The sequence below is a fragment of the Rhea pennata genome, chromosome 22, assembly GCF_028389875.1.
Source record: "Rhea pennata isolate bPtePen1 chromosome 22, bPtePen1.pri, whole genome shotgun sequence".
Taxonomy (NCBI): Eukaryota; Metazoa; Chordata; class Aves; order Rheiformes; family Rheidae; genus Rhea; species Rhea pennata.
This window is the reverse complement of record NC_084684.1, coordinates 6,115,503-6,130,008: the sequence shown is the minus strand read 5'-3', so window position 1 is coordinate 6,130,008 and position 14,506 is coordinate 6,115,503. Positions and strand designations below refer to the sequence as shown.

The 14,506-nt window shown below is 38.5% G+C and overlaps 1 protein-coding gene across 5 annotated transcripts in view; it reads left to right on the top strand.

Moving 5' to 3' along the window:
- DVL1 (dishevelled segment polarity protein 1) overlaps positions 1-14,506 on the top strand; it is an 84,772-nt gene that overhangs the window by 48,942 nt on the left and 21,324 nt on the right. For 4 of the 5 annotated variants that reach the window (XM_062593277.1, XM_062593278.1, XM_062593276.1 and 1 more), the window contains exons 3-5: positions 2,563-2,684; positions 8,943-9,055; positions 11,926-12,064. In XM_062593277.1, the coding sequence (XP_062449261.1) occupies positions 2,563-2,684; positions 8,943-9,055; positions 11,926-12,064 (374 nt within the window). Of the gene's footprint in view, positions 1-2,562; positions 2,685-5,597; positions 5,650-8,942; positions 9,056-11,925; positions 12,065-14,506 lie in introns of those variants that run through there. The other variant, XM_062593279.1, reaches the window with a different exon arrangement.

Here is a 14,506-nt window from a genome sequence, read left to right as displayed (position 1 = left end):
TTTGTTAGTGAAAACTCTTTCACAGAGATTTCTCAGGGGATGAGCCAGGCTGAAACACTTTCGTACATCTCCGTAATGCCTACCTGCTTTCTAACCACCTCCCATTAACTTCCATGCTGAAAGAAAGAAAGAAAGAAACCTCCAGTGATCATGTTCTTAGGATAGCTTGTGTTATTCTTCACTTCAGTATGTCCTCTATTACTCTTGCATGATGAATTTGAGTAACAGCTGACTCCACGTGGTGCTGGAAAACTGTTTTGTCTACAGGTTGTTCCTTTTTTACAGACTATCTGTTTACCTTCTCGTGTTTATGATATTTCTTTAACAGCCTAGCATTTATCTGACTATTATAATAGGAATAATCTTTGATAAATTAACCAATTAGAGTTGGAATGTCTTACGTAAAGCTAGTTTGTACACAGCTAAAAATACAGGCAGCTGAGAGCTTGGTTGCCCCTTAGTGAAAGGTAATAATCAATACTGATATTTGAGCATATTCTTAATTAAAGACCTTAAAATCATATTGTTTGAGGGGACTCAGCAAAGAGATAAGATGACTTAGGGAACCGGTAATAGGATATAGATTTTTTTCACTTCCAACTGACTAGTTCAAGGCTAACCGCTGTTGGCAGCAGCCAGAAAATGTTGTGTATGGTCAGTGGCCTATGTGAAACATGAATCTGTTTTAGCTTCCGTTCTGATTCGGCAGGACATTTTCCCCCTTCTTGGCAAAACATTCAGAATACAGTGAGGAAAGATGTGCTGATTAGTATGGACCTAGATTAGATGTGCAAAATCTGTATTTACTTTCAGGACTGCTGTTGACTTCCTGTGTGAGGCTGAGCAAGTTTCATTTTGCTTTGATTTGTTCTTAGTATAGTGATATCAGCAATGCTTCTTCTCTTTTTCTTGATCTATTTTGTTTGAAGTGCAGGCAGTCCTTGGCAGGGTTAGTCTGTGTAGAAGCCTAGCAAATAGAAGGCAATTTTTGTACTGATAATAGATACACTACAATCATTTGTAAGTCTTTCAGATAGTGGAATTCTGATTTAATTTAGGGCAGAATTCAGCATGTTGGCCATCTACCTTCCTGATTTGGGTAGTAGAGAACAGGAATCTACTTCTGCATTGTTGTGCTTTTTTATAAAAAATTATTTGACTACTTAAACTAAGATGTGAATTTGAATCAGAACTGGAACTGCTATTTTGGAATTTCCATATTCCATTTGCAGAAGTGAATTAAAAGGCATCTAGGATCAGTGCACATTTTTGGTTTGTTACAGTGATGGTTTGTGTACTGTGTCTGGTTCTCCAAGGATTTAAATTCTATTTGTATATGTTAATTATTTTTATATGAATTTTATGAAATCAGTAGTATTCTGCCTCTATGGATTGGGGAACTGAGGTGTAAACATGCTGATTTTTCTTATCTAAGATTTTACTAAAACCTTAGTAGAGAAGGGACTAGGACTGTCTGGTTCCCAGGTGTATGCTTCAACTAATTTCTTCCAGCATCAGTAGGATTTTGAAAAAAATAATGTGGAAAATAATTTAATTTGGGTGTACAAAAGATCCTTTAACACAAGGGAAATAGAAATGATAGGAAATAGAAATAATATGATCCAGTATTAGCTGTTATCCTTCTAGTTGAACTGGAATATGTAATCAGTCCCAAGCTCACCAGGCTGTATATAGATGTTCAGTGTTCATAGTGGGAAGATTGATTATTATGCCATATCTTCATTACCTATTTTTATGTTAATTATAACAGTGAAGTTTTATAAAAGTTTTCAGATTTTTATGGATTATAAAAGAGTATACACTGCACACATTGATTTTCATAGCATGTTTGAGAAATGCTATTTTGCAGCTCTGTCTTCAGGGATTATTAATAAATGGAATGGGCTCAAGATGCATAAGTCTGACCAGGATCAGGAATTTGGCCCTTCTTCTAAAGTTTATTGAGTTTGAGATCTGGTGGATTTTATTTTTAGTTCAGATACCTAATAGAGATGGGGGGGAGGCAACTGTGATTTGGCTCTTGGTCCAGACCAGTTTGAGAATTTTCCTTTTTTTGAGAGTTTTCATATAGGAAGTTATAACATATTTGGGCATCATACTGTTAAGTTTCAGCTTTTGTTTTTTATTTTGTCATGAAAAATACAGACTTAAAGTGCAGTCTTGCAATGTGTATGCATTTCACAAGGGATCCTGACAAATTGCAAGACTAGGAAACACAGAGGATGCCGAAATGACAAGTCATAAGAAACACTGCACTCCCTTCCCAGTATGATTGTTCTGAGATGAAAAAAAATTTGTGGTGCTCACAGAAGCTTGTGGATATCCTAGCTGGTGGTGTTTTCTTGTTGAGATTGAAAGTAACAGGCTTTTTTGAAGGATTAGCAGGAATCCATGCAACTAGACACCAAGCACCACTTACTTGTCGCTCTAGATCCTCTAGATGCGCACAGAGTATGCAGAAAAGCAATGGCTGAATGCCTTTGTATCAAGGTGGAGAAACTTGTACAAATGTGTCTAATTATCTGTCCTTTCTGTTGACAGCTGGTCCTGGCTGAAAGCTCTCACTCTGACACAGGTTCTCAGTGCACTGAGAGCCATACAGATCTTCCGCCTCCCATTGAGAGAACAGGTGGCATTGGAGACTCACGACCTCCATCATTTCAGTAAGAGAAAGTTATCTTTTTTTTTTTTCTCCCTTTAAACCAAAATATGCAATTCCTGTCTGCCTCATCCCCGTATTTCTCCCTACTGCTGCAAAATAGCTATTTATTGTTATTGTTAGAAAAATGATATGCTTACTAGACTGAAGAATTGAAAGGGGGATGGGAATAAAAAAAATCTGCCATTATTAGAGTGAAATAAATGTTATTTTATGTCTCATTTTGAAACTCACTGTGAAATAACTAAGTAGAAAAGGAGATCATAATACTTCTTACAGTGTACAGATGACAATCTTATATTACTGTGTTATATATAATCATATAGTGTGCAGAGACATTGATACCAAGAGCAAAAAGTTACTTAAGGAATGATGTCTTCTCTCTGTGCATACAAAGGCTAACAGCTTGAACTACTTACAGCGAGGATAGTTGTCATCCGACTTAATGGTAGCCTTGTTATTTCCTGTTACATGTGCTGAACCAGTGTTAGTCCTCAAACATTTCCTCATTTTTGGGGAGGCACTCAGAATTCTCCCAAGCGAGATTTAAAGCAGGGCCTGCTTCTGAATAATATGTATCTGGGTAATATATAAAATACTGGGAAATTGTAATCTTATTTCCTCTCTATTTCATGGTACAGCAACTGGCTTCCCAAGATGTGAATAATAGCAGGTATTGTGTCTTGTTTTTAAATATTGCCCAGAGCAAGCCTGAACAGTGCTAAACTTTGAAGAGTTCAAATTCTGAATTTTACAGCTTTCTATTTTTTTAAGAGTGATGAAACTAATACCTGACTCCAACTTCAAAGCTAGCTTCCCATGCATTGGTTCTTTAGGAAGATAGAGTTCTGTGTTTAAACTTTGAACTGCAAGTCATAAAAATAGTAAATTAACATCAGTTGATGCACACAGAATAGAAGTGATTGACCAGTTTCTGCGAAGGCTTGTACCGTGCTGGAGCACTTGCATCAGAACAGAAGTCCAAGTTCCTGTCTTTCTCCTCTCAGTCTAACTGCCAGAATACTCACCTCACTTCCTGGTAATCAGATGGTGTTATTCTCTAGGGCTTTCTTGTATCTGTTATAAATTTGTTGTTCAAGGCTAGAAGCAGTCTTTTTCTGTGTATAGTGAATAATCCTGCCCTGTCTGTCCTAAGATGTAAAAAGAGTATCTTGCCTATCTAAATGAGCTTTCAGTGGCTCTTGCAAAGTCTACTTGGCAGAGTTTCTCCTGCTCATCACATCAGGAAGTGCTGAAGCTGTCTTCAGTTCCTGAATAGGTCTTGCGCTGCACAGACCAGAGTGGTAGATAGCCCTACTATGTAAGAGTTAACATCTGCTTCATTTCCCAATCTTAGCTCAGCCCCTTGCATTTCCCTCTGCATTGCTGACCTTAACAAATAGCCAGAAGGATGGGCTAATGCAGGAAGCACAGCCCCATACAGTGGCGCATGTATTTTGAGAAGGAAACCCAGTCTTGATTTGTTTGTTGTAACATGTTTTTTTTCTATTGCTTTCTGGGATACCTGTTGCCTAGAAGAGCTCTTTATGCTCTGTATGAGTCTTCTACAGATAAGTGCCTTCTGGAGGGAACAAGAAATCTTGGGAAGTGCTAATGCTGTCTGACACTGCATTTCTTGCAAGGATTTTACTGCCCTCGTGCGATTGTGAATTACTTTGCGTTGGCCAGGAGAGGCCTGTATGAGTGCAATCACATGACCAGCAAGTATAACTAGTTCTTTGTCTTCCAGACCTATACCTAAATGTAACAATTGCCAGATCAAAATTTATTTTAAAATAAAATTTAAAAATAAAATTATATTGCAAGCTACAGGATCATGTAGATCCACTCACTGCTAGTAACTGCATGTAGTAAGACTGAAGAAAATTAACCTGTGCTCTGCAAATGTACCTGCTGTCCTTCTCTTCTTACCTCCAGTCATCAAAGTGCTGTAAGTGATACTACCCTCATACTATAGAGTGAATGTGAGACACCTCAAAGAGTTGAAGTAGCTTACACAGGTCATGCTGGTTCGTGTAGCAACACAGGAGGTCCTTTTTTCTGGCTTGAGTTCTCATTCCTAAATCATCTTCCTTTCTCCTCTTTTCACAGCTCTCTATCTCCCCTCCCCCCTCCTTAAAAAAAAAAAAAAAAAAAAAAAAAAAAAAAAAAGAGAGAGAGAGAAAAGAAAGAAAAAAGTGATAGAGATTCTGACTTGAAGTCCTGGCTTGTGAGCAGGCCTTCTAGACTAAAACTTGCTCTCCCTTAATGCTTTTTTTAAGTCCAGAAGGGAATCTAATGGTGACCTAATCTTACCTCCATGACACAGGGCAGAGAATCTCACTAAATTACTCTGCACCAAGCCCTTAATTTTGTCTAGCTGTTAGCATTTCAATCTCGCTTTAAAGATTCATAATGATAAAGAATACACTGCAGTTTGAAATAATTTGTCTCAGTGGTTTGTGACTCTTTATTAAAACCATTTGCTTTATTTCTCATCTGGTTTTATTTCACTTCAGCTTCCAGCAATTTCCCAGTAGATTAAAGAATCATCCAGTGTCAGGAACTGTTTAACCATGTGGATATTTGTAGACAGTGATAGTCATCTCTTGATCTTTCCTGGGATAAACTTAAGCAAGTTGAGCTGCTCAAGTCTTCGAGTGCAAGGCATGGTTTCCTGAATATGATTCATTACTGCAGTTCTCTTATGATCCATTTTCAGTTTTTCAGCACTGTTTTAAACGGATGGATCTTGGGAAATGCATGTGGTGATTCTGCGATACTGTCTCTAGTGGCACTTCTGCTTACTGTCCCCTTGAGCTGTATTTTCCTCTAAGACATCAGTAATGCAATCCTGCAACTCTCATAATACTAACATAAAGAAATGCTGAAATGCTGCTTGCCTGCAAATACTACAAGAAATTGATGGAATGGGAAGATCAGCAGGCGGTATCAGCTAAGGAAATGAGGTACATATCAGAGGGGGAAGTATTGGTTCCCGTTAGCTGTTTGACACTGTTGGTAGTATGTTTCATCATTAGTTAAATCCAAAGGCAATGTACTTTTGTTTGTTTTTTCCTCTGATGAGGGTTCTGAAGCTCATCTTTTATTTCATGCTCTCCCACTTCTGTTTGCTGGTAAGCTAAGAAGGTAAGCTGAGAAATCCATGCTCATCCTGAATGGTTGAGGCTGCTCATAGTTTATTGGTGGAGGAGCATAAGTGAGTTGAGAATAGTCACCTCTTGAGCTACCTTTCTTACTCATACCCACAGCTCTTCAGTATGTGCACTGGTAATTGAATCGAATTTGCTCAGCTGTGAGAGAGAAAACAAGCCAGCTGAGAGATTCCTTCTGAACCCTTTGTGTCTGCTCGTTTAGCCTAGTAGTGTTAAGTAAAGAGTAGTAACAGTGGCAGTCACTAGATGGTGTTGTTGAGATGGCTTAGAGTCTCTCAGGACTGGCTATATAGCTCCCAGTGCCCATCTTTGTGTTTGACAAAAATAAGAGACACTACCTTAGGAAACAGTCACCCTCTTCAGCTGGACAGGACTGAAACAAGAAATGCAAATGTGCTTGGGACAACACTTAAAAACGTGCTTATATTTGTATAGCTTCATTAGGGCTTAAAGCGTGCATTAAAATGTTTTCTTTAATAGGGACATCTATGTCCTAATTTATATGGTGGGCGTGTTCGTTCATTCAAAGGAAGTTTGTGCAGTTAGAGAAGACTTTCAGCAGTCAAATGTAACACCATGCAGATATGCTTGCAAATATATCCGTTCTGGGTCCAGCTAAATTATGTGTATTGATCTTGGACAGGCCCTCATTTGACTACCAAGCCATCAGGCTATGTAGCTAAGTTAATGCCCTGGTTCAAGATTAGCCTTAGAGAAAGAACTCTTGGTCAACAGGGTGCATTTTGGTAGAGATGCAAGGAAAGCAGGCAGGAGCAACAGCAAGAGATACGGACTAGCAGCAGTACTATTGGACTGATTGGTTTTGAGGGGGCATCCTTGTACAAGCTCTTAGTGATATTATCCTAATATTATATTTGTTTCATCAACAAAGGAAGTCTGTAAGGTTTATGGAAGTTCTCTTCCTGCTTCTCATCACTGTAAGGTACGTCTGAGTGAAGGGAAGTGTGAGGTAGAGGGATAGTGTAGTGGTTATCACATCTGTTTTACATGCTAAAGGTCCTGAATTCAAGCCCCAGTGGAACCAGCACCAGGAAATCTTTGGGGGGTTGGACTAGAGGATCTCCAGATCTCCAGAGGTCCCTTCTGACCTTACTGATTCTGTAACTCATAGATACAAGTAATGTTTTTTGTAGAAAAAGATTTGTTGCCTAGCCTCTTTTAGTTTCATGTTTAAGAATAAGAAAAAAGTACCAAAGCTCTTAATGATTTTTTTTTCTGACAGGTAGAATTTGTGGGGCAGAGAGGAAGAGTATGAGTAGTAACCTTCTAAGGGACATCTTTCACAGCAGAGCGTTAGCCTATGTCAGACTCTTCTGTTGCATTTTCAAGAGCTGTAGGTCAATTTCCACACTACAGTCCATTAAAAAGAGCTGTGTCCTTTTTTCAGCACTCCAAGAAGTTTTTCTCATTGCCTTCTATGTGCATGCCTCAAGGTAGTTTATGAAACGTAAGAATGGCAGAAGTCCATAAAACACATTGAGCCTGAGGGAAAAAGTGAAGAGCTAAGCTAATTTTGTGCAAGATGAAAAGAGTATCTCCCTCTGCTCCAGCCAGCACCACTTTAACATGACCCTTTCTCTTTTTTTTTTTTTTTTTTTTTTTTTTCCCCACAGTAGAGATCTTGAAACAGATGGTTGCAAATAAGTGGTCTTACAGATTCAGTGCCTTGTATTACTGCCACTGTTCTTGCCTAGCAGACTTGACTCATTACAGGTGACAAGCAGTACTGTTTGTATGAATAGAGAAATGGCCGTTTCTAAGTGTCTGGAAGTTCAAGAGTTAGAGAGCTGATGTAGATGTTTGTTTAGATTCATCCCAGAAAGTGGTCCTAAACCACTGTCTCTTTGAAATGTCTTTTTCTGGCTAATTAGAATAGTGGAAAAGTTACTCTCAGCAAGTAGATCTTCTGCAAAAGCAGAAGAAATCTGACCACTGAGATGGTCGTCAAGGTCCTTCTGATTTTTGCCCAAAGTTTATTTGTTCATAATGGCCCTTCACTGCAGCTTGCTACATTGAGAACTGTGCTGCGCTGATGTAGCTGTATAACTTTAAAACAGTTGAGAGCGTGAAAGGAGGTTCTGAGATCTTTTTGTATATCCTAGAAACATGCACTTCATTACTCTAAGCCTTGCTATGACTTGTAAGAGTTCAGCCTTCAAGGTCACAGCTTTGTATTAAAAGTGACTTCAGTGAGTTGTGGCTTCTGCTTTCTGGCTCTCAGCATGCCATATATCTAGCTCAGGTTGTCTGGGAAACAAGTCTGTGAATGAAGAAGCAACCAAGTGAGCTGAAACACTGGGTTTAGTAAACAAGACTGATGTGCCCTAGGTAAACACGTTTGGAATATTGTAGAAAAGACAATTCAGTTCACAGTTCCAGTACTTCTTCGAGAATAGCTCTTTTATAGAGCATGTCCTCTGTTGTCATTACCAGAGGATCTCATATATACTTTTATATGCTTCTTGAATACTTGATCATCAGAATGAACCTGAGAGGGTTTGAGAGATGTGCAGGGTGTTTTGAAGGTTGAATGGGTGTGAGAGTCAACAACTTTTGTTCTTCCAAAAAGTGTTGTGTGTTTCTCTAGTGTTAGACAGGTTTGCTGCTAATTTGTGATATTAAAACTCTTGTGATGGGACTTAGCTGAGTTCTCAGCTCCTGTGAAGTGTGTTAGTTGCAAAAGCTGACTTCCTGTTGCAATATCAGTGCACCAGAGGTCTGTTAAAAGAGCAATATACATTTTTAAAAAATTCCTTTTCTTTACCCATCAACAATTTTTTCTCCCTGAAAATTTCATGCAAATGTCTCATAGCAGCTTTTTTGATGTAATGATGATAATACTTCTGCAAATAGTGCAGTGTCTCAGGAGCAGGGAGATTGAACTCTCCTTTCACCTTTCAGGTGATTTGGGGGTGAGTAGAGTCTGGGGGAGCTTGCACTGCTGCTGCCCAGACTGGTTAATCTACATAATCGTTGACTGGGTCTTCTGAACAAATGTTCTCATGAATGCAACTGTTTTTTTCAAAAGTGACTCCACTGTTTCCTCCTATTTGTTCCTCTTACAGCCCAAATGCTGCCAGCAGTCGTGATGGATTGGACAATGAAACAGGAACAGAGTCAGTTGTTAGCCATCGTCGAGACAGACATCGACGCAGGACTAGAGAAGGGCATGAAGATGGTGAGTTCCTTCCCCTTTTTCATTCAGAGAGAACAAATTTTCTGTTACTCTTTCAGAGCTGGAACTACTTTTGCATGAGAAGAGAAGTGTGCCTGGGTTCCTGTGTGCTTTCAGGGACTATTACTATTTTAATGGAAAACTTGATAATTGCTTTGAAAGACTTTGAAATTCAGGATTTTCTAGGATGTCTGGACATCCTAGAGTAAAATGGCAGGGAGATTCTGTCTGACAAATTAAAGAAGTTTTTGTAGCCTTAGATGATGATCTACCTGGAGAGGAGCGTTAATTTAGCTGATACAAAGCTCCATGCTGTCATGGCTAGACTGCCTCTATTATTCAAGTTTGCTCATTATCTATATGATATGTTGAAGTTTTCAATGCAGACAGTTTGAGTCTTACATTTTAACTTTGTAAGATCTGGGCCCAAATCCTCTGAAACAGTTTTTAATTTCTCTAGGCTTAGATTAGCAGTAACATTTTAGGCTGATAAAACTATGGCATGTTGTCTCAGATGATCCTTCTTTAAACATATGCACATCCAAAGTACACATATAAATTACAGAACTTCAGCTCTTGCTTCTAGTCTACACATCAAAGTAAGCTTGTTTTTTCATTCATTGCCAGACAAGAATTTCCAGATTTAATTAAGAGTTAATAGATGCCACTCATTGAGTCTAAATAGTCCTGAATCAAGAATACTTGGGCCCAAGAGAGGGCATCACAGAGTTTATTCATAGACCCACCCACTAAGGTGTTTGTCTCCAGTTAGAAAACTAAAAGTCACCTACATACTGTGTAATAGAAGCAGGTGTCTTTCTGTTTATTTAACTCTTCCAAATTGCTGGTGGCTCAAAGTGAAAGAAAATTACTCAAACAGCAGGTGGAGCAGTGAGCTGTCCGTGCGTGATAACTGACTGTGCATTCCTTTGGGAAACCACAAAGTGAGAATCTTCTAATATGGACAAAAATGTTGTTACTGCAAGAATGTTAAAAGGTGACTTGTTTTTAATGTTAGTTTTTTAGATGTGCCCATGTGAACTTGGTAAAAAGGAAGCATGAAAAGACAGATTTCTTGATCTTTTTTGTCTTTCCCTTTTCCTCATGTTCTGCTTCACTACTTAATGAGAAGAACAGAAGTGCTGAAATTCTTCTAGGTTGCTTGCCTACTGTTTGGTTTTGGTTTTTTTTCCCCCCATCCCTATAAAAATGCTGCGTCTTTTATGTGCTTTCTGTATGTATTTTCCATTCTGGTCTCATTGAGCTACTGTTGTAACTCATTAGATAGAACAGAGCAATTAGCAGTATGTATCAGGCACTTCTCAAAGTAAAAGTCATGAACCCAGTATTTTTCAACTGGCTGCACAATAGTTAAGTTCATCAGAGAACAAATTCAGTGCTGAAACCCTAGTGTCAACACTTGACATCTGCAGATTTGTCAAAAAAATGGACAGTAGGTTTAAAAAAAGTTTCTCAAATGCCAATGAAGACTTGTCCCTTAATTACTTCTCTAATTAGAATTTCCTTGACCTCTCCCTTTCCTGCTCCTCCTCAGGAATGGACATAGGACCTTTGTCCTAGTTAGCAAAGAGTCCCAAGAGTATGTGCCAAGCAGACCTCCCATGTACAAAAGCCTCTTTGGATACAAAGCACTCACATGGATTGAGTGAAATGCAAATTTTGCCCAGAGCCTCGCAAACTCAGACAGACGTGTTCTTTGCAGTTTCTCGCCACTCAGTGACTCAGATACTCATAGTCCCTCTGGCAGGAAGAGAAAAATAGGTGTTTGATTTTTTTTTAATTTTTTTAGTTCACAGATGAGCAAATTGAAACAGTGGTAAAGGGTAAGCTGCACCTCACAGCCAGGTATCCTGGCCACCTCTTAGATTTTCAAGCAATTTTACTTCAAAACTTAGCAAGAACTGTCTTAATGAACTTTTGATGTGTGCAGTTACACTGCATCTTCTGTAAAATTCTTAGTGAAGACATTCCTCCTTTATGAAGGTTTCCATTCTGTAATTGAAGTGCAGACCCCTTGGATCTGGGAAGGAGTTGAGAGTTTGGAAGATATACTTAAAAATATAAGAAGCCTGCTATGTTTATTTTTTGATCAGGTGGTTTATCAAGCAGAGCTGTTCAGGAATAAGAACATTATTGATAAATTAGAGCACTTGTGAGTTAAGGCTCTCCTAATAAGAGGTTTCTGAAGAGAGCAAGCAGGCAGAGGAGTTTGCAGAGGAAAATCCTTACGTGGATTAGTAAAAAATTGTTCTAAAGTACCTTATGCATGTGAAATGGCCAAGATAATGTGACTTTGATGTGATTGTATTGCCCATACAAGGTGGTGTATGCAAGGGGATAGGAAGAAGTAGGACAGATCAGGGAAATGAGTGGTTTTACGGGTGAGAAGTTAATAGGGAACATCAGGGAATGTTGTTTAAAGCTTTCTGTGCTGTTTGGCTGATCCTAACCAAACTCAGGTGGTATTGTCTGCTGCATTCCCAAGATCTTTCTATGAAGTTTCCTTTTGATAATAACGGCTTGTTGCCATTCTAGTGCACATTTTAATACCATTATAATACTTGTTCATGCCTGCTACCGAAGCCCTTATGGCTTACCTATTCAGTCTTGAATATAGCACATGAACTGAGCCAGAGACAAATAAATCAGGTATGCTAGGATAATAGGTTGTCAAGCTGTTAACTGAAATCAGATTCTACAAAACAACTCAATTTCTGCATAGGGATCCTCCTGCAGAATTGTACACGACTGACACTGTGAATACAGTGCTATCCTCAGTGACGTTTTGTGTGCTATTTCTTCCTTCCTATTTCTCTTTACCTAATAATACTCCATTGATTTTTTTCTTTCAGTCCCTCGGATCAATGGCCATCCCAAACTAGACAGACACCGTGAGCACCCTCCTGGTTATGACAGCTCTTCCACCATGATGAGCAGTGAACTGGAATCTAGCAGTTTCATTGATTCTGATGATGAAGACAACACAAGCAGGTAGGGCACTGGCATAGTGATTGAGGAGTTAAATACTCTGCATCTGTTTCTCAGCCTCTTGACTGTGTTTCTGGGCTTTATTTAAACATGTTGACTGATGAGATGAGAAAGTTCACATCTCTTCTCCTTTTCCCTCACCTCTTCCTCGCCTCCGCTCCATTTTCCTGCTAGCTATAAATTACAGCACTGATAATTTATCAGTCACATCATATTGTACCCTAACACTGTTCAGAGAAAACAGATAAATTTTTGGGATCATTCCTATAGCTTGGAGCCACTGTTCCAGTTAAGAAAAAAAGTTTTGTTCCTGTCCTTCCCTTTTAATAACAAGCGTAATTACGTCTTAGAATCAAAGCAATGTGCAACTGTCTGTCTGTTTGTAATGTTGTGAATATCATAACAAAATACTTCCATTATTAATTCCTAATACACTTAACTAAGACAGAATTGGAAAGCAATTCCTATGGAATAGCATACTATCCAAGATCTACGAGTAGAGAAATGCATCAAAGTTCATGTCTTACAAAGGCAGGTCATGTTGCCAAATATTTATATGACTTTTTAATTAATTCTTTCTTTTCATGCAACCAGGGAGAATGTGGTGAATTACTCCTTGCGGTCAGCAAAAAAGTCTTCCATTTAAAGGCACCCTTGTTAATCTCTCAAGATATTTTGGTTATTCCTTAAAAGGTTTATAAGCTGATGAATTCCTCAGATTCAAAAAAAATATATATTTAAAGGTGCAAAAACAGTTAAAAATACAGTTGATCACCTTCCTGGCTTCAGTGACAGTGTTCTCTAAGCACTGATTCTAGAGTGGTTATAACATTCCATGCATCCAAACAGGATACAAAAACCCTTTACAGATCTGTGGCTGTTCAAAGAGACCGATAGCTAAAACAAAGTATAAATATGGCATTCTTAAATTCTAGGTAGATGAGAAACAGCAGAGAACAACTCATAAAGATGACACTTAAATGTTTGCCATGTTTACAGACAGATGATTAGCTTATTGAGTTCAGTGTATACATTTGTGGTCTTAAAGTTAGTCACAACTTAAATACCAAGTTAATCACAACTTAAATACCTATTGAAGAATATCTGTTCTTCAAATGTTTAAATGCTGAGTGCTTCCTAAAGATTGAAAGAGTAACTATATTAACATTTAAGATTTGATTCTAGATTAGCTGTGAAAACCCATTTTGTAGTTACAGCGGAGTTGCTGACACCTGGAGATACAGAAAGTTAGTCCTTAGGATGCTTTGTAGTTCACTTGGATGTTCACATCCATAAATGTTTAGCAGGATCAGCACTTAATATAAAGGTGCTCTAAGCCTTCTTAAAGCCTTTAGGGCTTCCAGCCCTTCCTTCCTCCTACTTAAAACAAAACAAAACAAAAAGTTCCCCAAACAACCTGCAAGTGATTTTGTTTCTTGTAAATAAATGAATTATTTTCATGGCAGCCAGATATGCGGTTGGAGAGACTTATAGTATGCACATACATTAGCACAGTCAAGGTGGCTACTAAAGTGTACTAGACCCAGCAAATTCCTCCATCTGTTAATAAAGTAAAACTTCCCGTGCCTGACCTGAGAAGAAAGAGGCTCTTCAAAACTGCTGTGGCGGCCTTCCCCTTTCTAGGGTGGAAGCTCCTGGCACACAGAATAGCTGTCAGGCCAGCTAGTCAGGAAGAACAGAGTAATGGAATGCTCCAAGGTATGCTGTTGTGTTACAGTGATCATGTTCTCAAGCAGATGAGAGACTGTGCTGGCAGGGAGAAATTTCCTTAAGAGGCCAATACAGCCAGATAGAAAATCAAGCATGCTCTCTGCTGGAGACTGAGGCCTGGGGAAAAGGTTCAAGGGGGTAAGTTTGTTTAGTAACAGCTGATGAGCTCTAGTGTCAGAATCTGCATTTTGAAGAAGGTTGTATGTGGCAGACACAGAAAAAAAATTAGGCATAAAGAATATTACTGCCTTAAAAGTGAAGAGGTTGTATGGTTTGGGATGCTTTTCAGTAACTGTTGTTTCTGCCTTAATTTTTTTTTCGGTCCATCTTTTTGGGCTTATCCGTGATGTATCTCCATAAAGTAATGAAAGTATTTTTGAATTCTATACTTACTTACTCAGACAGTCAGAGAACAATTCTGTTTTCCAACCATGCTTGGTGTAGGCAAAAAGATATTTTTGTCTAGCCCAATTTTATTAGGTCAGACTGAAATTTGAGAGTAATTGTTTTTTGTTTTTCTGAGCAACAACATATTGATGTATGCAAGAACAGAAGAAAGAAATTGACACCACCAGTCAGCTTTGGCAGTTGATAGGGTTTTTTTAATACACATATATATGTATATTAAATGTATGTATTTATAATTTATTATTATTTATTTATATTGATAGGTACTTTTCAGTTGCTTACCTCTCAGGAGGTAAGCAGGTGCCA